The sequence below is a fragment of the Elephantulus edwardii genome, unplaced genomic scaffold (genome assembly GCF_000299155.1).
Source record: "Elephantulus edwardii isolate Elephantulus edwardi_28Jun2011 unplaced genomic scaffold, EleEdw1.0 scaffold00186, whole genome shotgun sequence".
In the NCBI taxonomy this organism is placed as follows: Eukaryota; Metazoa; Chordata; class Mammalia; order Macroscelidea; family Macroscelididae; genus Elephantulus; species Elephantulus edwardii.
Genome location: NW_006399936.1, coordinates 109,810 through 133,930, shown reverse-complemented (window position 1 = coordinate 133,930; position 24,121 = coordinate 109,810). Strand labels below are relative to the sequence as shown.

The following is a 24,121-nucleotide window of genomic DNA, read 5'->3' as shown; positions in this document are numbered from 1 at the left end:
GAGAAAGAAAAACAGTGGAGGCCGCTCCAGCTAAGCAAAGCTGGTGCCTTGATGACCTGCTTCAGTGGATGTCCCGGAGGGGAGGGGAGCAAAGGAAGTCAAAGTGTTGAGACAAAACTGGCAGCGTGCACCTGGGGTTGACCTCATCCTTGGCTTCCTGTCTGGGTGGGCCGCTCGATGGGGTCCCACTTTCTCGATGGGGTCCCACTTTCGTTAGACCCAGCTAATCTAGATAGCACCACCCTCCAGCAGCAAGCCCAGCTGTCAACATCTTGGCCCTGTTAGTCTCTATCTGAACTCCCTACTGCAGCTTGTGCCCCTTCCTGGTCAGGGGACTGACGGGGCAGGGCGGGGAGCTCAAGATCTCCCCTTCCTTGTGTAGTCCTTTGCCACGGCTAAGAAATTGGGGGGAAGGAGCCCCACCCCGGAGGTGCCCTAGGCATTTGGCAGCGTCAGCTGGAGCCGTTAGAAGCAGATGCCTATGACTCATCGCCCACCCCATCACCCCCAGCAGCCACTGGGACCAGGCACTTGGTGCACAGGCCGCCTGTTTCCAAACCAGGGCCTACCACTGCCTACCCCTCCACTCGCAGACTTCACACTTCTCAGAAATCTAATCTTCCCCACCCCCAGCTCCTAATCACCCCCAGAGCTTGTACAATTCCCATCTTCTTTTATTTATACAAAATCATTTTTAAATATAATTTAAGAAGCCCCCCCAAGCACCGGTATCTGGCTCGGTCTTCCACCCCCCCCCCCACTGTCCTCTTCACTACCTCACCCTTCAGCAAAGTCCCATCAGACACAAATGGCCGGTACTTGGGAGGCAGGGAGCCCGGGGGCTGGGGCCTGACCAAGGCCCTGTTCCCGAAACAGACCCAGCGATGAGGCCCAGTTTTTATGTGGGTAAAGGGAGGCGATAGGAACAAGGTCCCTTCGAAAGGAAAGTTATGACAAGGATGGGAGAACAAAACAGAACAAAATGGGAAAAATACAAGACCAAAAAATTAAACTCAAAACCTTCAATATGAAGGCAGCTGATGGGGGAAGGGTATTTACAAAGGGGGGAGGGTAAATGAGTTCAGTGGTGACAGCAGCGAGGTCGAGACATCAAAGTCCAGTGATTTTTGTCACTGGACCATGTCACTGCCCTTCCTCCTGGGACATCACTCCCGGGTTGGCAAGCTGGTCACCCCCTCTCTTTGGTCTGCAGGGACAAGGCCCAGAAAGGTGAGGGGAAGTGCTGGCTGGGGATTAGGGGTGCTGGGATTCCCACCCAGCCAACTCCGTGGAAATTGGGAAATTCCAGCCGTGGTCACACCCAATCCTGAGGGGAGGACTCCCTCACCCAGAGTCTGGGGCTCCCAACCATGTGACTTCTGTGCTTCAACACAGCACAGTCCCCAAATCCAGTCTCTCCAAATTGCCAACTCCCCACCCTCCTGGGTTCAAAGTGCAATCCAGTGGGGAGCGGAAGAAGGGGGGCCTCTCTGAGTCCCCACGTTGACTCCACCCCAGGAGAAAGGGGAGGCTTCCCCCCTGGGGTTCAGAGCTCCTTCCGCTCCGGGCTGTGGGGCCAGTGGGCAGGCACTGGTCAATACTGAGGGCTTGGTGCTCCTGGCCCGCCTGGGGCTCCAGGCTTGGCCTGGGATTTCATGTGTTGGACACTGGCCAGGATTTTCTTCTGGTGTCCTGCCAGGGTGACTCCAATTCGGAGCAGGTCCCTGTGGGAGGAAGGAGAGTTGGGTGAGACCACTGGCTGCCCTGCACAGCATGCTTTAAGTGCCTCCGGAAAGGCTGCATGTTACAGATTGCCAGCCAATCAAAAAGGCCACAGGGGACAAAGGGGCAACGTCAATAGTTGCTTGGCAGTTTGGGGAGGAATTTTATAAGAGTGGGGACATAGCCCTTCCACACAACCACAGCACAGGGTGGAGCTAGCTTTCTACTGAGTTGGGAAATTGGGGTGGGGCCAAGTGAGGGAGGAGGTGGGGCTGCAGCAGGACCCTCCAGCTGCGATTAAGGGGAGAAGAGTGGAGGTAAGGAAAAGCAAGAGACAGGCCCCCCGAAATAAGGCTAGGAGAAGGGGCTGCGCACAGATTGCATTAGAGAGGAAAAGGCGAAGTCGGAAGGAAAAGGAAGAGTGGCGTGCAGAGGAAGGCAAGGCGCCGGTGCCAGGAGTGAAGGGGCAGAAACCATCCGCCCCCTCCCATCCTGCTGCCGGAGCGTGATAACAAGTGGGAAAGACGTGGAAGTGGGAGAAAGGGCCTGTGTTAAAGGAAGTTGTGGCAATTTAGGGGAGATGTATGCCAGCCCCCAGTCTGGTCTGGAGAGGACCCCCGAAGCCTCTGGTTTGGTGTTTATTCTTTCTATTAGACTAGCCTGGAGGGAGCAGGGCCCAGCAGCACCAAACACCAAACCCAGACGAGGAGGCCAAGGGAGCAAACACCGGGAGATGCACAATCATAAAACCATTTAACTTTAAAGCTGGAAAGCATCTCCAAAACCTACTCCAGTCTTCTCCTTTTATGGGTGAGAAAGCTGGCCCTGCGTTGACGTGTTGTTAAAGGGAAGTCTGAGGCTGGAATGTAGATAGATACACAGAGATAGATAGGGAAGGAGGCTGAGGGGGAGAGGCCCCAGCAGGACGTGTGAGCGGAAAGGTGGGCACGGCTGGGGCAAAGTCACTGCCTCCACAGCTTCTGTTGCTCTCCTGGGCTTGGCTGTTGTTGTCAGGTGCCACTGAGTTGAGTACAACTCGTAGGTGAACTTAACAATAGATCTGACCCCCGTCCTCTTCTGCACCATCATCATCTCTGACATACATGAGCCATTGCCCTTGGCACTGTGTCAATCCATCTCGTTGGGGGTCTTCCTCTCTTTTGCTGGCCCTCCTTTCTAAGGCAATAATTTCCTAGTGTTGCTCCATTGAAAAAAACAGAGCAGACACCAGAAGGGGACCCCAAAGACCAGCTATGGGTCTGGTCTAAGTCCCTACACTCCTCATGCCCAGACTTCTTTCTGTGTCCACCGCTGGGACCCCCAAGTTCCTCCCCTGACTTACTCAGTGGAGATCTGGCTGACCAGTTCAAAGGAGGCAAACCCAGCAGCTGCAAAACTTTCTTCGTATCTGCCCATCTTGATGGCCCGAAGCCACTCGCCCACCGAGCCGAAAGCGGAGTAGTGGGGCTGCCGCTGATCCAGGAGTGGGTGTGAAGCCCTGGCAGATACATGATGCCGAGAATCAAGGCCGAGTCAAGGGAGGACGGGGAGCCCAGCCCCGTGGCCGACCTTTGGGGATGAACAGAGACCATCCCACATACCACCAAGGGGACAGGCACTTCCAAAGGGGGAGCTCGTGGGTGGTGGGCCATTCTTGGGGGTCCTCACCCGCCATTCTCCCTGGCCACGATTTTGAGGCTGGCAGGGTTCCGGATCATCTTGTCGAGGGCACTGACCACTTGGGGGAAGCGGGGCCGGGCATTCCGGTCCTTCTGCCAACAGTCCAGCATGAGCTGGTGCAGGGAGGTGGGGCAGTCGGGGGGTGGGGGGAGCCGGTAGTCCTGTTCGATGGCATTGATCACCTGGGGTGGCGGGCAGAAGCACACTGGTAAGGACATCTGGGGAACACAAAGGTACTGAAAGGCTACAAGCAAAAAGGGGACTTAGCAGATAGTAGGATAAAAGCCACAGTCTCCCAGAATGACAGCTCTGATTCCCAAGGCTGAGGCCGCCCTTGATTGGATGGCCCGGCCACACAACCTCCCAACTCTGCCCTCCACCTCCGTGTCCTTCTGGGACCCCAACATGAATTGATAGCAAAGATCAATTCTGCTGCACTGCAATCCCAGAAGTACGCGGTTCAAATCCACCAGATGCTCTGCTGGAGAAGGAGGGGGGAATCTCCTCCTGTACCAGTCAGATCTGATTTGACGGTACACGTAAAAATAACACAATTAAAAAATAAAGATCACTTCTTCCAGCCACCCTCATCAATTCAAGGACCCAGATGATGGAATGATACAGAAATGTTTGACACGACCACTTACGTCCTGATTACTCATATCCCAGTATGGCCGTTCCCCAAATGACATGACCTCCCACATCACGATCCCATAGCTCCACGCATCACTGGCTGATGTGAACTTCCGGAAGGCAATGGCCTCGGGGGCTGTCCATCGGATGGGAATCTTTCCTCCCTACAGAAAGGGGAGGAAAAGGTGCTGAGGGGTTCACAGGCCCACACAATGTCCCTCCTTTGCTTTCCCCCTAGTTCAGACTTCCATTCTTTCTGGGACCCAACTACCCACCCCTCCCCTAATTCTATTCTCCCTAAGACACTTAAAAAGTCCACCTCTTGCTGTTTCTGCTTCTGCTCCCCAGAACAGACCTGTGGGACCCCCTAGCCTCCCACCTTTCCACTTCCCTCCCCTCCTGGCCCTACACCTAGTTCATACCACCCTTCACCCAGCTCCCAGCCTTACCAGAGAGCTTGTGTAGGTGGGATCAGAGGAGTTCTCCTCCAGGAACCGGGAAAGGCCGAAGTCCGAGACCTTGCACACAAGGTTGCTGTTGACCAGGATGTTGCGGGCAGCCAGGTCTCGGTGGACGTAGCTCATCTCAGCGAGGTACCGCATGCCCGAGGCAATGCCCCGCAACATGCCCACCAGCTGGATGACGGTGAACTGTCCGTCGTTCAGCTGCAGACGAACAGGCGGGCACAGTGAGGACAACCCACCCAGTGTCCCACTTCTTCCCGTCTTCTAAACCGTACTCGTCACTTGCGGAGCCTACTCTGGGTCACCTGCCGGGGGCAGGCCTACCCACCACCTCAGAAAACCCGCTCTTTTTTTCTAATTGTGATATTAATTAAAATTTATAGAAAAGTTGGATTTTCATTTATTCACTGTTGCCTATTTTCCTTTCTACTCACCCCAGTTCACTTAAAAGAAAAATCATTGTTGCATAATTTCCTCCCTACCCCTCAATCCACTTTGCTTTGCATGTCTTATTCTGGGCTATTGTTCTGTTTGTTTGGATTATTTTTTTAAACTGCTTTTTTTTTTTTGCATTTAATGGAGACCAAATTTTATTGATAGTTACCTGGAGTGAGAAGTTTGAGAAAAGAGAGATTCATAATTAGGAGGCATTGAGCCTCTTTCAAAGATTATGAAAAGCTTTGTAAATGGATAGTAATGATATTTAATCAATACAATAAGTATTATGTATGTCACTGAATTTTACAGATGATTAATGATTAATGAGATCTGTTGAAATATCAAATACTATGCTGTTGTTATCTTTTTTTTTCAGATATTTATTTTTTTTTCTATAATTATATTTTATTAATTTTCATAAACATTTACAGAGATTTTGGGCTTCCACTCATTCATTGTTGCACTATTCTCTCTACCCTCCTCCCAGTTTGTTCTTGTCCAAATGCCACAGTGCTTGTCAAAGCCAGTTCTGATTAATCTTCTTTGTCAGTGTATCCTTTGCCATTCCCTTAAACTGCCTTTTTTTTTAATTTTTAAAATTTCTGTGTGTGTATCATCAAATCGGATCTGACTGGTACAGGAGGAGATTGTCCCTCCTTCTCCAGCAGAACATCTGGATTTGAACTGCATACCTCTGGGATTGCAGTGCAACTTCCTGCCACTAGGCCACCAGAGCTCCCTAGCAGATTTTTATTTTTTAATTATTATTATTTTTTATGTGTGTGCTGTACAGAGGTAACTCGTGGTTGCTGTGATGCTGAAGACTGTGACAGTGATGTGCCAATCGTGATAACGGGTACCCATGGTGGACACTGTTGGCTGGAGTTTCCCAACTAAATCAAGCCTGGAAGCAGGAGTGGCATCCACTTCTGAATTGGCTTGCCTCCGGAAACTCTATGTACGAACAGTGCTCAGGTTGTTCGTTCATAGGGTCGCTATGAGTCGTCCACGACTTGACGGCACCAAACAACAACAACTGTCAAATAGGATCTGACTGGTACAGGAGGCGATTATTCCTCCTTCTTCAGCAGAGCATCTGGTAGATTTGAACTTAGTGTCTCTGGGATTGCAGTGCAGCTTCTTTTCACTAGGCCACAAGAGCTTGCCTTTTTTTAAAAAAAAATGTTAAAACAGAGCTCTGATGACCTAAGTAGGTAAGGAGCTGTGCTGCTAACCCAAAGACAGGCAGTTCAAAAGCATCAGCTAGCTGCCCCCTCAAGAGAAAGATGGCCATCTCCTCTTGTGCAATTTACAGTCTCTGAATATCTGCTGGAGGGTCAGCCAGGAATCAATTCTGACTCAATAAGCTGTCATTGTTGAGTTATGTTACTACAATAAAATGCTTGTAAATCTTCTGACTTCAAACATATGCATTTACATTCAGTCATTCTTAATTACATTATTGTTGCTGTTGTTCTGTGCCATTGAGTCCCCTGCAACTCACAGCGACCCTATGTACAGTAGCTCTGAAGCCTGTCCTGTCCCGAGCAAGTTTGACTCCGACACACCTACCCCCATTGCCCCAGTCACTGTATCAATCCATCACATCCAGCGTCTTCCTCTCCTGTGCTATCCTTCCACCCTTCAGAGCATGATGTCCTTCTCCAAGGACTGGTCCCACCTGGCTATGTGCCCAAAGTATGTGAGACAGAGCTTCAAAATCCTAGCCTCCAAGGAGAAACTTGGTTTCACCCTCTCCAAGACGGATCTGTTTTCTTGGTGGTCCATGGTATGTTCAAGACTCTTCTCCAGGGGAGCTCTGGTGGCCTAGCGGCAAGAAGCTGCACTGCAATCCCAGAGGCGCATGGTTCGAATCCACCAGATGCTCTTCCGGGGAAGGAGGGACAATCTCCTCCTGTATCAGTCAGATCTGATTTGATGGTACACACACACACACACACACACACACACACACACACACACACACTAAAATAAAATAAAAGACACTTCTCCAGCACCACAACTCAAAGACATCAATAATTCTTCTGTCATCCTTAGTCACTGTCCAGCTCTCTGCTGCACAGCAAGTAACTGCGAAGCCCATGGCCTGGATCAGGTACACCTTAGTCTTGAGACTGACATCGCTGCTTCTCAGTACTGACAGCAGATTTTTCCCAGTGCATTCTGTCTTTAGATTTCCTGACTGTGTTGACTGTGAATCTGAGCAAGCTGTCACTGTTAACCACCTCAATCTCTTCTCCAGCTCTCACGGTGCTGTCAATTGGCCCAGTGGTGAGAATCTTTGTCTTCTTGATGTTGAGCTTCAATCCATACAAAAGACTACAGTCCTTGACTTTCTGCACCAAGTGCTTCACGTCCTTCTCAGTTCATTCAAATATATTATTAGGAGGCAATTTTTAAATTTTTCTTACACTAACTCTAACGGTATGCGCTATACCCAAGAAATCACTCAGCAAAGGCCTTTTATCTAACAAGTTCCTGTTATAGCAACAGAGCACTGGTGGTTCGGTCAAATCCACCAGCTAGCTGCTCAGTGGGAGAAGTCTGCTTACGCAATTTACTGCTTCTGAAAATCTGCTGGAGGGTCAGCTATGAGGTTCCAGCTTGTTGGCACACAACAACAACAATGACATCATCATCATTTTATGACAGAGCTCTAGTGGCCTAGTGGCTATGGAGTTGGGTTACAAAGCCAAAGGCAGGTAGTTCAAATTCACCACCCGCCCCTCTGGGGAAAGATGACAATCTCCTCTTGTGCAATTTACGGGCTTTGAAAAACTTCTCAAGGGTCAGTTATGAGTCAGTTCTAATCTGATGTTAACAAGTGTCACTGCTGGGTTATATTAACACAATACAGTGTTTGAAATTCTTCCCATTTCAAATATACACCTTTACATTCTGGCTTTCTTAATCTCATTATTAAGAGATAATTTTTCCATTTTCCTTATTGTGGTTGCAGTCAAGTGCCTTAGAGTCGTAGACGACCATAGCGACCTCATGAACAAAAGTCTTGAACACAAAAGCTTTATCTTTTCTCCAAGTTCATAGTTTCTGGAGGCAAGCTTTTTTATTTATTTTTTTCTCCCTTATACATAATCACTTGTTATAATCACAGCATCAGAGAGCTGGACAATGACTAGGGATGAAAAAAGGAGAATTGATGCCTTTGAGCTGTGGTGTTGGAGAAAAGTATTGGATATACCATGGACTGCTAAGAAAAGAGAAAAAGCTAAGAAAAAGCACAAGAGAGGAAGACCCTCGATGAGATGAATTGATTCAGTGACTGGGGTAATGGGGGTGGGTGTGTTGGAGACAGTGAGATCGGTACAGGACAGAGCAGAGTTTAGGGCTGTTGTACGTAGGGTCACTATGAGTCACAGGCAACTTGGCGGCACATAACAACAATACATATCCTAAAGTTGTGCTTTATAAGCAAGAAATGCTCAGCAAAGGCTTCTTAGCTAAAAGTTCCTATTGCGACAGCACTCTGGCAGTTATCTGTTGACAATTAAGAGATGGATTTGTGCTGATCCACCCACAATTTCGCTCAGCCCTCTTGGACCAGCTGGGGATGGCTTTGCCAGAGGACAGCAGGGAACTGGGGTGTGATCAGTGACCCCAGAGTCAAATCTCTGTCTTAACATGTTGTTGTAAAAATTGTCTCATAAGAGGGAGCTTGGTGGCTCAGTGATGAGGAATTGTGCTGCCAATGCAAAGGAACATGGTTCGAATCTACCAGTGAATCTGAGGAAGACAGATGGGCAGTCTCCTCCCACGTGATTTATTGCCTCTGAACTGCATATGCTAGGGGTTGTTCTGACTCAATGGTACACCATGACAACAAGCAAGTAATTAAGAATGACTGAATGTAAATGCATGTGTTTAAATAGGAAGAATGACAAGCTTAGTATTGTGTTAATATAACTCAACAATGATAACTTAACGGTCTAAAGCCCGGACGTTTATGGCGTTTGCTGTTACCACTTAAACCAAACACTCCAGACAGTTAACAAATCCCATCTTCTAAGTTTAGCTGCAGATCCTCTGCAGCCTTGCAAGGCCAGGGACACAGACTCTGAAACTCAAATTCTTACTCCATCTTCCAAACCTGCCCCTTCCCACTGCATCTCAGTTCTTGGAAATTCTCGCCTGGTCTAGACCCACGTCTCCCCTGACTCCCTCTCTCTCCATCACCCGCCACTCACAGTTCAGCAGCAGGTCCAGACTTTCTGTCTCTGCATCTAAAACCTCTCCCCAGTCCCCCTACGTCTCCCCTCCACCTCCTGAGTGTCTGTAGCCACTGACCCTAAGGCCTCTGCTTCTGTCCCAGGACACAGGCCAAGGGAAATCCTCTCGCCCTCCTGCCTGAATCCCTCTGATGGTGCCTCCTCACACATATTCCAAGATCCAAATTCCTGGCTAAGGCTATGAGGTCCACTGTGACCTGGGCCACCATCTGCCTCATGATCCACCAGCTCACTGACAGTGGTCACCCCAGACTTTCTGATCCTGAATCATCCAAGTCCCTTCTCACTCCGGATCTCTACTCACTAGCCACCATTCCCATGACTGTCTCACCACTGGCCTTTTCTTGTCTGCCCGGGTGTCATCTCTCTTAAAAAACTGACCTCGTATGCCCCCAAGAACTAGAGTTCTGTAACAGAGCTATCAACGTAACAAAAACTCATAGCTGACCAATCTACCCAAGGGTCTGTCCCCTCATCATCGCTCAGAGTGGGGCGAGGGTCCCTGATGGGACTTGGAGGACAGAGCAGAGCACCCTCTAAAAGCCTAGTCACAGCTATCAATTATGAACAGATCAAAACTGTAGCTGCAGCTTCTATTACAGGAAACACAGAGAAACGAGCACAATGACCCCAGAGAGGGGAACTCAGTAAATCCAGAAGGGGCAGTCCAGAGGAAGACTGACCAGCCCGCCCCTTGGCAGGCCAACATCTCAATAAGGAACGGCTCTGAGCTCAAAGAGGCTCAGAACTGGAATAACGTGAAAACAAAACACGCAAGCAGCCAGCAGAGCGGCCGTGCTGCGCGCCCCTCAGCTGGATCTTGATCTGGAAACCCAGAGGCAAAGGCCATTTCGGAGACAACTGGGGAAATTTCAGTATCGAATGGGTTTGAGATGATACTGAAGAAGCATTGTAATTTTCCTATGTGCTGCAAAATTGCTATGTCATTTTGCTAAGTAAGGAAATGTATTTTTAAAAAATTATTATATTAATTTCAATGAACATGTACAGAGATTTTGGAATTCCATTCATTCATTGTTGCACTTTTCTCCCCACCCCCACCCCCAGTTCACTCCTCTCCTTGAAAAGCAAAAGACAAACTCCTTCACTGGTACACAATCCCCTCCCCACCCCACACATCCCCACCCCCACTCCAAGTATACTCCACTCTGCAACCCCCAAGGAAATGTATTTTATATATTTTTTAAAAAGATGTACAGTAAATTTAAAGAGTAACATTTGATGAAATGAAAAACTTGAGCTTAGCGCTGACTCATAACTGAGCCTCCAGCGGGTTTTTGGAGGTGACAAATCCCAGTGGAGGAGATTACCTGTCTTTCTTCTTCAGAGCTGCTGGTGGATTTGAACTAGCCACCTTTAGGTTACCCTGGCAACTCCCTACAGACTACATCACCACTACAACTCTTAATGTAAGAGCTGTTAAATAAAGTGCAGAAGTAATATAAGTTCTTCCCACGTCACTCCCAGATACCTTGCTATAATCTTAAAACTTTTTACACCTGAAATTGTTGACTTTTCAGAAAAAGTCCATTTGTTTGCTTTTGAATTTCTGGTGTCCTCACTAGACTGTCAGCTTCCTAAGAGCAGGCCCTTGCTGGCCTCATTCACGGCTCATCACAGCTTATCCCCAGTGCCTGGGAACAGCACAGCATGCATCAGAGGCTCTTAGTAAATGTTTGTCATCAAATTCAAATGACAACTCCTCTGTGTTCAGAGCAGTGGGTCCTCTGAGAGGCTCACCTGACCCCCGCTGAAGGCCCAGTCAGTCCCAGGAACCCAGGCTTTTCTGGGGGGTTAAGGGAGCCAGGTGGGAGGGCCAGGTGTCCCTGGTAGTGCAGTAATTTACACACATGGCTGTCACCCCAAATGCCTTGTCCATTTGCCTCCACAAAGGTGGGGCTACGAACCCTATGAAGCACAGCTTTCCTCTGACACATAAGGTCGCTGAGAGTTAAAATCGAGCCAACAATAACTGGGATGGAGAAGAGCAGCAGTGAGAGGCCGGGGAGAGGGACATGGGGCCATCTGCCTGGGTTCTGAGCTCAGTGGCCTCTGCCCCGTGGTAGCTCTGGGCCAGCAGAGGGAAACGGGGAGAACGTGAGACGTTACAGTTGGGGGACTCACCCGCAGGAAGGAGTCCAGGGCACCGTTCTCCATAAACTCGGTGAGGATCATGACAGGCACACTGTTGGTGACCACGCCCTCCAGGCGGATGATGTTGGGGTGCTCAAACTGGCCCATGATGGACGCCTCGCTCAGGAACTCACGCCGCTGCCGCTCTGTGTAGCCGCCCTTGAGGGTCTTGATGGCCACACAGCTCTCCTTCTTCCCTGGGGCCTTGAGGCGCCCCCGGCACACCTCACCAAACTCACCTGTAGGTGGGACACGAGTCAGCCCTCCTTCTCCACACCCTCCCCCCATCTGTCCACACCCCCAGGCACCCAGCATCCTTCCTTGTACCTGCGCCAATCACCTCCTCGATCTTGACGTAGGAAACATCGATTTCTTTGGCAAATTCCCTCACAGCCTCATTAGGATCTTCGTATGTGAAGGGGTCAATATAGACCTTAGTACCTGAGGGATTGTGCGGAGAACCATTAGCAAAGAAGTCATTTCCCACTGGACTCGGAGGTTCTATTCCCAGATCCTGGCTCCTCCCCTGCCCTCGTTTCCTCCAGGATAGGCCTACCCACCATGCCCAATGAGGTACTGTCCATGCTTGTCCGAGTACTCGGCTTCTCTCCCGCTGCTCTGCTTCCTGGAGCCCATAGGAAAGAAGCAAAAGGCAAAACTGAGTCACAGATCTTTTTTTTTTATTTTTTAAATTTTTTTAAAAATTTTATTATTTTTGTGTGAGTGTACCGTCAAATCAGATCTGACTGGTACAAGAGGAGACTGCCCCTCCTTCCCCGGAAGAGCATCTGGTGGATTCAAACCGTGTGCCTCTGGGATTGTAGTTGCAGCTCCTTGCCACTAGGCCACCAGAGCTCCCCTAGTCACAGATCTTTTAAGTTGCCAGAGGCGCAGCATGGGAAGAGAGAAAGTGGAGCTGGAGAGGTCTCAGGTGAAAACAGGCTCATGGGGCTCCCAGGATGGCTGTTATGATGCAGGGGGGGGGTGTGTCACCTACCTGGGGCTTCCCCTATGGGGATCCCAACGTGCTCACCTGAGGCAGATGACAGCGATGACGATGACCACCAGGACCAACACCACACCCACCACCGCGGTGCCTGCGATCAGGGCCAGCTGCTCCCGCCAGCTCTCACCCTCTGGGAAGAAAAGAGCTGGTGATCAGAGGGGTCCCCAGCTGCAGCCTCCAGAAGTGAGTGAGGCCTCAGCAACAGTGCCATTGGGGAGAGTGGACACAGGCCAGGCTGTGTCAGGAAAACACAGTGGTTTCCAGATTTTCTTCTAAGGCAGGAGGGCAAGTTTTCTAATCTTGTTACCATTATGGCTTTTGACTTTGTCCTAATATACGTTCTGGGAGTGACAGGCTCCAGAAGGTAAAAATTCTATTTAAAGCCAAAATGCACAGACGACTCAAGTGTCCATTGGTGGATAAATAAAATGTGGTGTTATCTGTACAGTGTGATATTATCTGATGAGAAAAATGAATGAAGTCTGACATGTGCTACAACACAGATGCTTCTTGGAAACATCGGGATAAGTGAGGACACCAGGCACAAGGTCACTATCTGCTGTTAGGGACCTCTCCAAAGTACTAAAGAGCAATGGTGTCTCTCTGGAGATTAAGGTGTGTCTGATACAGGCCATGGTCTTTGCAATCACTTGTTATGCATCAGAGAGTTGGACAATGACCAAGGAGGATAGAAGGAGAATTGATGCCTTTGAGCTGTGGTGCTGGATAAGAGTATTGAGAATACCATGGACTGCTAGGAAAACAAACAGATTCATCCTGGAAAGGGTCAAACCGGGCAGCTCCTTGGAGGCAAGGATTCTGAGGCTCCGGCTAACATACTTTGGACATGTTGTAAGGAGAAACCGGTCCTTGGAGGAGGACATCACGCTTGGGAGGGTGGAGGGACAGCGCAGGAGGGGAAGGCCCTCTATGAGGTGGACTGATTCAGTGACTGGGGTAATCGGGATGGGAGTGTCAGAGATAGTGCAATTGGCACAGGACAGAGCAGAGTTTAGGGCTGTTGTACATAGGGTCGCTATGAGTCGCAAGCGACTGGACAGCACATAACAACATCCAGAAGAGGCCAGTCGATAGAGACAAAGTAGGGAAGGCTGTGGGGTTGGAGATTAAGGGCTAAGGAGTGCAGGGCTACTTTCTGGAGTTCGGAAACCTTTGTAAAATTGTGGTGATTGGCTGCTTTAATCCAAGTGGACCAAAAACTACTAAATTTATATACCTTAAACGGCAACTAACAATAACCCCTTGAGCTGTGGTGTTGCAGAAGAACACTGAACATCCCATGAACGGCCAAGAGAACAAACAGCTATGTCTTGTAGAAGGTGCAGCGGGAGTGCTCATTGGAGGCAAGAGTGATGAGGCTTTGCCTGGCATATTTTGGACATGTTGCTAGAGGGGGCTATTCCGTGGAGAAGGACATGATGCTGAGAAGGGTGAAGAGCGGGTGAAGGAGAGGAAGACCCTCAACCAGGTGGATTGACAAGGTAACTGCTGCAGTGTGTCAGGAAGTGTGAGGATGGTGCAGGATAGAACAGGGTTCAGATTTTTTTGTTCATAGCGTCGCTATGAGTCGTACTCAACTTGGTGGTACCTAAAAACAGCAACAACAACGTCAAATGATGTTTGGGTTACTTCTCAATGGAGCTTTCTAACTAAAGGGGCTGGAAGGCACAAGTGCAGCACCTTACGGTATGTGTTTCCTCATTCAACTCTCGAAGCCCTGCATCGAAGATGGGTTCAATTGTAACCATTTTCTTGATGGGGTGCAGAAGGACCCGTCTGGCTAGAAGTCACACAGCAGGTAAGCAGGGAGCCAGACTCACCCCAGCACTGACGTCTACACCCTAGGTGCATGTGGCAGGTCAAGGTGCCGTGAGGTAGAGACGGAAGGAGTAGGAGAGGGTCACTTTGAGGTCCTGCGGGGCAGAGACCAGGTAGCTGGGCAGCACCCCGCCCTGCCCTGCTCCCCAGGCTCACTCACCATCCAGCTGGGTCTGGCTGTGATGCTCTTGGCCAAAGGGCCCGTAGCCAGCCTCGGAGCGCGCCCGCACCTGGACCAGGTAGCTCGCTCCCCGCTTCAGCCCCCGCAGCTCTGCCCGGTTTTCGGATGTCTTCAGGAAGCGCATGCTGCTGGGGCCCTCTGCACCCTGTCCAGAAGGTGGCAATGGCCGTCAGCCGGGGAGCCCCATTTCTGCTGCTTTTCCTGCCTCCTCTCACCCTGTGTCCCCATTTCTAGCTTCTTAGTCCAGCAGTGGGGCAGGTGTGGCTTCTGTGTACAGACACCATGCCTTGTAATTAATACACCATGCTGCAATTAATCCTTGCAGCACCCCAGTGTGGTTGCTGTTATGTGCTTTGGGAGGGTTCAGATTCATAGCAAACCTATGTCATCACAGCCACTTTACAGATGGGAATAGTGAGGCTTGGCAAAGCCCAGGGGCCCACAGCTAATAAGGGGAACAGTTGGAATGGTCTTGGCCCATAGTGCCCGGTCCCCTGCCCAGCCCCTGACCCAGGGCTGGAACCTGGTCTCACCTTCTCATAGTACTTGACCTCATAGTCCAGGACCACCCCACCGGGTGCCCGGGGGACAGTCCATGACAGGCTCAAGCTGCTGGGTGATGATCGTGTCACCCGGATGTCAGACACTGGGGGAGGCACTGAGAGAGACAAAGATGTTGAGGTCCTCCCTCATGGCAGGTCTGTCCCCATCTTTTTCTAACCTTTCCCCTGCTGGGTACACTCGTCTCAGTGCTTGGGTGGTTTCAGTAGTTCTCTCTGATTCTCTGTCCCCAGATCTCTCGAGCAGACTCCCCACCCTTGATTCTGCTTCTTTCAGAGTCTCACTATGCCCATCACCCTTTCCTCAGAAGGTTTACTCCCTTTATTTTCCTGGGGGACCCCCAGTCTGTGCCATTTTCATAACTACTTTATTGAGGGAGAACTCCAGCCTTTAACTTGTCTATGCATTGTCTGTCCCTTCCCACAAACAGGTCCTCCCACCGACTGCAGGTTGCTGCATCTCACCCTCCCGGTCGGTGGTGACATTGACAGGCTCAAAGGGTACAGGTCCTGAAGCCAAGGCAGAAACTCCGTTCAAGGCAGCGACTTCGAAGGTATAGGTGAAGTCAGGTCGCAACCCCTTAACTGCCACCCTTGGCTCCACCAGGTCCCGGGGACCGGGGTCGAAGGTCAGGTCTCCTCCACAAGGCGTGCAGGAACCCCCAGGTCGGCACTCCTGGCAGCGGAGTGCGTAGGTGAGGTCCTCACGGCCCCCTGACTCCAGGGGGGCGCTCCACTCCAGGAGAAGGGAGGAGCCGTTGAGGTGGGGAATCACGCTTCGAGGTGCAGAGGGAGGGGCTGTAAGAGAGAAAGAGCCGGGGAGTCAGAGACCCATGAACCCATGGATGGGCAGGAGGGGACTGTGGCAAGAGCCAGAGGCCAGCTCTGGCAATTATTAACGGCAATGGCATATGTCATTGCATGTCACTGCTTGTCCCCTCTGGCGATCAGCAGGCCAGGGTCATGAGGGAGAAGCCCTGGAAAGATGGGGGCTATGGTGGTGACCAGGGGTCCAGCCAAACTCCTTCCCCAATGAACCAACCCTGGTCATTGGTCACTTACTGGTACAGGGTGCGCCCTTGGGGTCTGTGTGGGCCCGGAAGTATCCGATGCGACACAGGCAGATGGATGAGCTGATGGTGTTGGAGTGGCTGTTGGCTGGGCAGGGCTGGCAGGACCCTTCCCCTGCGAGGGCCTTGAAGGTGCCCTGAGGGCAGGCTGAGAGACAGAAAGGTTCATCAAAACCACACGCCCTTGACCCCCCAAAAGATTCAGTTGCTCTGAAGGCTACGTGAAGTTATAAGCAGGAGGAAGGAAGGAAGGAAAGTCGCAGAAATCCCTCTCTCATTCTCTACAAGAAGTCACAGCCTTTTTTGACCCCAACTGGCCCCTGGTAATGCCTACAAGTGCCCCCCCCCCAGGATATAAAAAGCACACCACAAAACACACAGGAATTCAAAGGACCAATTATGAGGGGTAATTACCGAAACACTAAGAAAACAAGTTTATGACCTATCAACTGGGGCACTTCTTTATCAACAAGAGAGAGTGGCTGATCTAATAAACACTGGGATGCTGAAGTCCTGAGGGAGCAAAAGCAGTAATGAGTCTTCAAGCAGCTGTGATGGGCTGTGTGCCAGGATGGGGGGACTGCCCATAAACTGATAATCTGAATGGTGCCCAGCCTGGTGTTACCATGGCCTGGTCTACATTCCACAAGGAAGGAGCAGCCTCAGAAGATCTTAGTGAAAGTAAAGTCATTTCTATTCCAATGGCATTTATTTATTTTACACACACATACACACATGTTGTTGACTGCTGTGGAATCGAGCACGACTCATAGCAACCCTATGAACAAAAGATCTAAAACCTTTCTAGAATTATCATCACTTTTCAAAGTTCATAGAGTTTCCAGAAGCATGTTGTTTAAGAAGTGGAAGCCACTCCTGCATCTATTTCTATAATTTAAACAAAGATGTCATTTATCCTTCTATCAAAATTCATACATTTCATTAAATTCAAGTCATAAAACCCAGGCTTAAAAACCACACTCTAGAGAAAAAGTGTAATGAGTTTGATATTATCAATAAATTGTTGCTGTTGTTATGTGCTGTCAAGTGGGAATTGACCAACAGCTGAGCCTCCAGCAGGTTTTTAGAGGCAGTAAATCGCATGGGAGGAGACTGCCCATCCTTCTTCCATAGAGTGGCTGGTGGATTCGAACTGCGTGCCTTTAAGATTGCAACACAGCTTCTTACTACAAAGCCACCAGAGCTCCCTGTATCAATAAGTTAGCGGAAACTTAATGGTATGACTCTAATGCACAAAAGAACTGTGATGACACAGTGTTGCACTGGTAACCACCAGCTCCTCTGAGAGAAGACAGTCCCCTCCTTTGAAGATTTACAGCCTTGGAATCCCGGTGGGGGGCTCACAATGAGTCAGATCTACTTGTTAGTAGTGGGTTTGGATTTTTGGTTTTCTGTATAATGAACAAAAATGGAGACCATAGTCCTGTTGTCTTCTAAGCCCCAAATCTGAGGGCAACCCCGCATCCTACACTAGCCTACATCTACCTAGCAAGAAAGCAAGTTGGAAATGGTTTAGAAAGAATCCACAGTGAAGGAGCTCTGGTGGCCTAGTGGCAGGGAGCTGCTCTGCAATGCAGAAGGTATGTGGTTCTAGTCCACCAGATGCTCCACTGGAGAAGGATAGGCAGTCTCCTCCTGTGCCAGTCGGATCTGACTCAATGGCACACAACAACAATAAAAAATATAAAATAAAGTGTCACTTAGAAAAAAGCTGTGTTTTCTTTAAAAAACAAAACAAAACAAAACAAAAAACCCAAATCCACAATGAAGAAGCCAGAATTATGATGGGGGAATCGGAAAACAGGCCCCCCACTAGTTGAATACCTAAGAAAACAGAAAATGTACAAAATGGAAATTTAATAAGACAGGTCTAGAGGGCTGAGGATGGGGAGCACCCAAGAGTCCTTTCCCATGAACTCGGCAAGCTGTGTAAGGCGTTGGCGGCCCTCACTCACCTCGGCACCTGGCGTTGCCCTCGGTGGCCTCGAACCCTGCGGCACAACTGCAGCCAGTGACCAGCTGGTCAGCCCACTGGCCATCCTCCCGGCAGTAGAGGCTGGGGCTGGGACCCGGGGTGGATACTGCATTGGCCACGCAGCTCCCTGCCACGGGCACCACCAGCTCACGAGGCACGGTCTCCGGGAAGTGGGTCAGGTTCTGGGTCAGCTGGGCGCACTTCTTGTAGAAGAGGTGTAGGGACAGCAGGGCCATGCAGGCGCCCTGGTCCTGGAAGGCCAAGTAGAAGCCAGCCTTGGTGAGGGGGCCCAAGCGCAGTGTCTTGACGTTTACCTTCCCTGTGGCCTCGGTCCCAGGGCGCTTCCGGGTCAGATGTTCCGCAGCCACTGTGTCCACCTGCCAGGATGGGGCATCACTGCTGTTTGTTGTCCACACTCCAAGGACCAGGTGTGAGCTATCTACCCAGATCACCCTCTTCCTCACCTCCTCTGTTCCTGTTCCAGAACCTTCTCTCTACCTTCCCTAACATGCACTTTCTTGCATGTCCCAACATTCTCCCTCAGCACTTTGGGAGCTCCTGCCCTGCACCCTTTTTGCCTTCCATTCACTCACTGCACAGACATTTATCGACACCTATTCTCTGCCAGGCTCTGGCCTCAGTGTCGTGGAAACGGAAATGAATAAAACAGATAAATTATAAAGTACGCCAAACGCTAGGACAGGCATACGCATAGAGTGATGGACGCCCTGGGGCAAGGATTACCAGCAAAGTCGTCACAGAGACCTGAGCTGGAATCAAGAAAAAAACAAGTAGGAGCAGGGAAGAGAGGCTTTCCAGGGGAGGTAGGAGCAAAGGCTTGGGGCTGGGAAAGGGCGAAGGAGAGTCTGAGAATGAGACAAGCATAGGGTGGTTTGAGCACAGGGGGATGGTGGAGCGGCCCAAGGCCTGGGCCTCCCGTGGTGTCAGGCCCAGGACCTAAGTGTTCTCCTGTTGTTTTTGTTGCAGTTAACAACCCTATGAACAACAGATCTGCATTTTGTCCTATCCTGTGCCATCCTCATCATTTCTGACACACTTGAACCCACTGTGTGGGGGGCACTGTGTCAATCCATCTCGCTCAGGCGTCTTCCTCTCATTGAGGTGTTATTCCACCCCTGCAAATGTACCACTCCTGCTTCCTAGTCCCCAGTTTCCCCGCCAAAGGCCTGCCCAGGGCGCCCAGGCACCTTGATGTAGGGGTTCTCCATCCAGGATGGCGTCTGGGCCGTGGCCGTATCAGCATCACTCTCATAGTAGAAGACAGTGAAGGTCTCCTTGCAGGTGCGCCCGGCCAGCGGCAGAGAGAGGCACTCGAGCATGGTGAAGCGCAGTGTGGCGTACACATGAACGGCGCCACGCCGGGGGACCCAGCCGGTGCGCAGCCAGTGGGCCACACCGGGGGCCCGCTGCACGTCACACACCTCATACGTCCTCACGCTGTGCTGCTCCTCATCCAGGCCGCTCAGTTCCTCCCACTGTGGACACAAGGGACAAGGGGGCCCGCTGAGGAGGTTCGAGTAAGTGTGTAAGGGGAGTTTTTCATCAAGTAGGCGTGGTGGGAAGAGCGAGTAGTAAGCAGCAATATTCAGGGAGGGCCTGAGGAGCAGGGGCACAGAGAAATTCCCACTCAGGATCCAACGAGGGCTTACGGGAGACAAGTCAACAGAGATGTCCCTTCTTCCTCAGTTTTCCTCCCGCACCCCAGGGTCCTGGGCCCAGCCCTTACCTGCCCTTCCACCTGAGGGTATGTCACCCACTTCAGATCTGCAGTTTCCAATTTTGTGTTCAGCAGGGTCTCTAGGCAAACAGACATGCAGACAGTTAAGGCTTGGGGGAAGGACCAGGAAGATGGGGTCCCAGGAACTGAGCTCTGTGGTGGAGAATTCAGGAGATAGCAGGCCTTGGGCTAGGCCTCTGCTTCTGAGCACCAACCCCACCCCTAACAGCTGGCAGGCACCAGTGGCGTCCGGGGACCCTGTGGTGCCAGTCTCCATGACCCTTGCTGCTAAAACAGAGGGAGAAGGGTTAAAATTCCAGCCCTGACCTTACCCTGACCCCATGGCTGCTGGCTTGGGGACCACCCCTCCCTATCTCCTGGCCTCAGGAGACCGGGACAGCAACTCCCATCCCAATTCCTCCTCCTCTTCCAAGTCCCCACCCGTGTCTGACAAAATAAATTAGTGTTGTCTCCAGGAAGGTGGTACTCTCGGCGCCTGGAGCATAGCCCTGCCAACACCAGGTGCCCCGACTATCTAAACATCCCCTGTCCGCTTACAGTGAGCTGCCCTCTGTGAAGAGTAGCAAGTGCTGGAGGCCAAGATGCTAGGGTTCTCGCCCAGGCCCCCACTGAGGCCTCACATCTGGATTTGGTTATGGGAATAAAAAGGGGAGGAGATTTTAAGAGTGTTGTAGGGGACACACACACCTGGCTTTGCTCTGGCACTGGGGGGGAGGGGATGGGGACAGGGCTCTGGAGGCAGGGGCAGGTTAGCAGAAGTGACACAGCTCTGAGCAGGAAGGAGAGGCCAGAGAGTCCACAGGAGGACTGCCCTCAGAAACCAAGCACCATAAGGGCAGAAATGGGAGCCTGGGAGGGCCACTGAGAGAGCCTTCTCGAAGGGTCCACTGGCACACCTGGGCCCATGGAGACTGCAGACAAGGGGAAAACAGGGTGACAGGCAGCCTCCTTCCCAGAACTAGGTGGTGTCCACGGGGCTGATGGGAAACCTGGCTACCCTGAGGTGCGCCCTCGGGCTCCCATGGGTGGCAGGAGACAGCCCAGCCTGCTGGGGACAGGATGCCCTGGTTCTGGGAAGCCGGTGGATAGAGGCAGCTGTCTCCACCCTCCATTGTTTCAATCTGGATAGTGTTTTCCGGTCTCTAATTTACACACTGTCTGTTTAGGGCTGTCCTCTCGGCTCTGATCACTCACTTTCTCTCCTTATCTTGTCTGCTTCACGCTCACCTTGAACCCTGTCTTCTTGCCTCTTTACTTCCACTTCCCACTTACACTAGGGCTATTTTCTGTCTCTCTCCTTTCACCGTCCCCTGAGCACATTGACCTTGGTGAGATAACTTTACTCACCCTCAGTCTCCTCATCTGGAAAATGGGGCCATTAATGGCTCATACCCCCAGGATTATTGTAACAATGCAAGTAACACTTTCATTAACCTAAGCGCCCTGCACAGACCTGGGGCATGGAAAGCACTCAGCTAGAACAGTTATAAGTCCCTTTTCCTCTTGGAATTTTTCTCTCCTTCTCAGCACACTTATCCTAGTGAGCCTACCCTCCTCTCTCCTCCCAGGGTTTCCCCTAACTCCTTCCTCTAATCTGTGAAAGCTTCCCCTCACTCCTCCCCACACTTCGTCTTTGATCCCCAGCCCAGAGCAGTTCTGGGGAGAAGGGTTTTCTAATTGCCTTTAACTCCTCCCTTCAGCAGCCCCCTAAGGCTCATTCCCCAGGGACCCCTATGATTCCAGGCAGGGAAAGAAGAGAGGAGACAGCTCATTGGAAAGATACTGGGGATCTAGGATCAATTTGCTGGGCTCTTAGCTCTCCCCTGGAGGGGACCCGAGAGGAGAGATACAAGGAAGAACTATTTGAGGGAATATGGCAAATGTACATTTAAAGAAACTAAACTAGGATTAAATTAGGACAACTTGGGGGCTGTGTAGGTCAGTTTTTGCTCGCCTGTTGGGTTGAAGAAAAGCCAGTGTCTCTAAGATGCAGGCTGGTCTGAGGCATAGAGAGCTTTTAAAGGGTTGGGGGGCAGCCAGGGCAAAGTTTGACTTCTGCAGCAAGGGCCCCGGGTTTCAGAGAAACTGGTGGGGGGCTGCAGCGTGAGTGCAAAAGGGGGCCTCTGGGCCAGGCCAAGGAATGGTAGGATCAAGGTGTGAACTCTCAGAAACTGGGTGGGGGTGGTTTTATGGCCTAGCCTGAAGGTTTGCCTTGTCCGTAGATTTTCCTCCAGAAACGTTTCCTCACATTTGGCGCGAGGTGAGAAGTGGGGCAGAAACTCTGGGGAGTTCTGAAGACTGGGGTGGGGAGAAAAGGAAGGCTTGCCAAAGCCGTCTGGAGTCAAGAGTACGCGTTTGGGGAGCCAGGGCTGGGGAATGTCCCGGGACGGAGCTCGACTCCATCTCTTTCCCAAACAAAAGAAAACTCCACTCCCCCGCTGGGCCGCCTCCTCCCCGCCCCCCTCCCGTTCCAGCACCATTGGTCAGAAGTATTGGGGGATTGGGGTGTCGGTGGGAGCAGAGAAAGTGGTCAGCCCCTCCACTCCCAGTTCCAACTTTGGGGGCCCCAGGAGACGCGGGGTGCCCTGAGCAGACTCACCTTCTATAGCGGCGGTGAGGGAAACCCAGCAGAGTAGTGCCCGGAGCTCCATGGCGCCGCCGCACTTTAGTTTGATCTGATCTGAGTTTGGGGGGCGCTAGCCCCCCCAGGTCTGAACCTCCCGCCTGCGAGCAGGTACGACACCGAATCCTCGTACGGGCCTTCTCGGTCCCGGCGCTCAGCGCGGGGCCATGCGGGGCACCGGGCAGCTGCGCCCAGGTGTGGCCCCGCGGCTATGCCGCGCGGGCGGGGGGCGTCCTGGCAGCCGCGGCTTGGAGGGGCGCAGAGCGAGACGTGGCTGGAGTCAGGGGTCCCTCCGGGGCCTCGGGGTCCCGCCCCGGCGACTTGGGGGTGGGCCGGCCCTCGCGGTCTCCCCCCTCCCAGGAGTCGTGCTGCTCGCGCCGTCCGGCCGATCGCGCGCCGCGCCGCGCCGCCAGGGAAGGTGGGAGCCCAAGCGGGCTGGAACGGGAGGGAGGGAGGGAGACTAAGGCGCGGGGCCGGGCGGGCCGGGCCGGGGCTGGGCCGAGCAGGGACTGGGCCGGGCGGCGCCTGGCCGGGAGGGAGGGGCGCGCGGGGGGCGGTGGGGAGCCCCCCCACCCAGCCCGGGCTCGACCAGGGGGCCTGGGCGCGCTGATTGGAGCGCGCTCTGCTGAATAATTCATGAGGGAAGCGAGCGGGGCCGAGCGGAGCAGGTCGGGAAGTTGGGAGAAAGTTTAGAGAAGGGGGAGGGGCGGCGAGCGCGGATCTGGGGGACCGTCCGGACGTGCTCGGTGGCCGTGCGCCCGGCTTGAGGTGTCGCGTGTCCGGGCCCGGACCCCCAGTGGCAAGTCCGAACCCGGCCGACACGAGGGCGCCAAGAAGCCCCTCCAGCTGCACCGAGGGCGGCTCGGGCGTGCGTGCGCGTAAGCGCGCATCACACACACACAAAGCCCGCTCCGACCTTCCTGCCGACTAGATTCCACCCCGGGATTCGCGCTGCCCCTCGTAGGCGCGGGGGACTTCGGAAGGAAAGGCAAAAAGAAAGGAGTAGCAGTTTGGGGGGATGAAGTGTCTCCCAGCACGCCCTGAGGCAATGCACCTCGCTTAGATAGCCTTGGAGCCCAAGCTTTTACAGTCTTGCAACAACATTGCAGACCTACTGTGCACAACCGGCCAGGACTTGGGACAATCAGGTAGAGAGGTGGAAGAGTGTAGAACAGTCGAGGACATAAGGGTAAGTAAAAGATAGTGTAGGTGAGGAATACCAAATCACCTTTCACTTTTGTGGGGGCTTCCCTCCTGCCAGCAACCCTGACCCCTGGGAGGTGTCCCTGTGGCTGTTGCTGCTGTCTTTCCTGAAGCTGTTTCCTGTCTGGCTCCTGGGGGCCCTTGGGATGGCTGGGAGGGGCCCTTCCTCTCACTGCCAAATCCCTCCGCCCCCCAAGTTCCATCAGTTAATGGGAGGATCCAAAAAAGCAGTGCTCCGCTCCGCACCCCACTTCTTCAGGGCCCCTACATAGTGTGGGATGTGTGAGTGGAAGGGCTAGAAGGAACGGGCTTAGACCTTGAAAGAGATTCATGGGGATGTTGTCTGGAGATGACTGGGGAGCTGCCAAACACCTCCAATCCCGCCCCCCCAAGAGGACAGCCAGACCTGCGGTGACCTCTTGTCCCCGCGCACTTATCTTCCTGCCACAAGAGGTGCTCCCCACACCCCTGCCCTTCCTTGTTGCCCTGCCTGGGTCCTGCTCCGGGGTGGGGGGTCACCGAGGG

At 52.2% G+C, this 24,121-nt stretch overlaps 1 protein-coding gene across 2 annotated transcripts; it reads right to left on the bottom strand.

The window, feature by feature from the left end:
* Positions 1 to 1,587: 1,587 nt before the first annotated feature.
* EPHB4 (EPH receptor B4) lies at positions 1,588 to 22,906 on the bottom strand. 2 transcript variants are annotated; one of them, XM_006896456.1, is made up of 17 exons: positions 22,370 to 22,906; positions 19,759 to 19,829; positions 19,220 to 19,507; positions 17,992 to 18,388; positions 16,008 to 16,163; positions 15,411 to 15,743; positions 14,919 to 15,043; positions 14,365 to 14,530; positions 12,393 to 12,495; positions 11,920 to 11,984; positions 11,687 to 11,800; positions 11,351 to 11,598; positions 4,485 to 4,700; positions 4,050 to 4,199; positions 3,391 to 3,584; positions 3,065 to 3,220; positions 1,588 to 1,724 (listed from the first exon to the last, which is right to left on the bottom strand). In XM_006896456.1, exons 1-17 carry the CDS (start codon positions 22,419 to 22,421, stop codon positions 1,595 to 1,597), a joined length of 2,964 nt encoding a protein of 987 aa, XP_006896518.1. In that variant the 5' UTR covers positions 22,422 to 22,906; the 3' UTR covers positions 1,588 to 1,594. The 2 variants fall into 2 exon arrangements, with proteins under 2 accessions (XP_006896518.1, XP_006896519.1); XM_006896457.1 differs by lacking the exon at positions 3,065 to 3,220 and having other exon boundaries at positions 22,370 to 22,492.
* Positions 22,907 to 24,121: the final 1,215 nt, after the last annotated feature.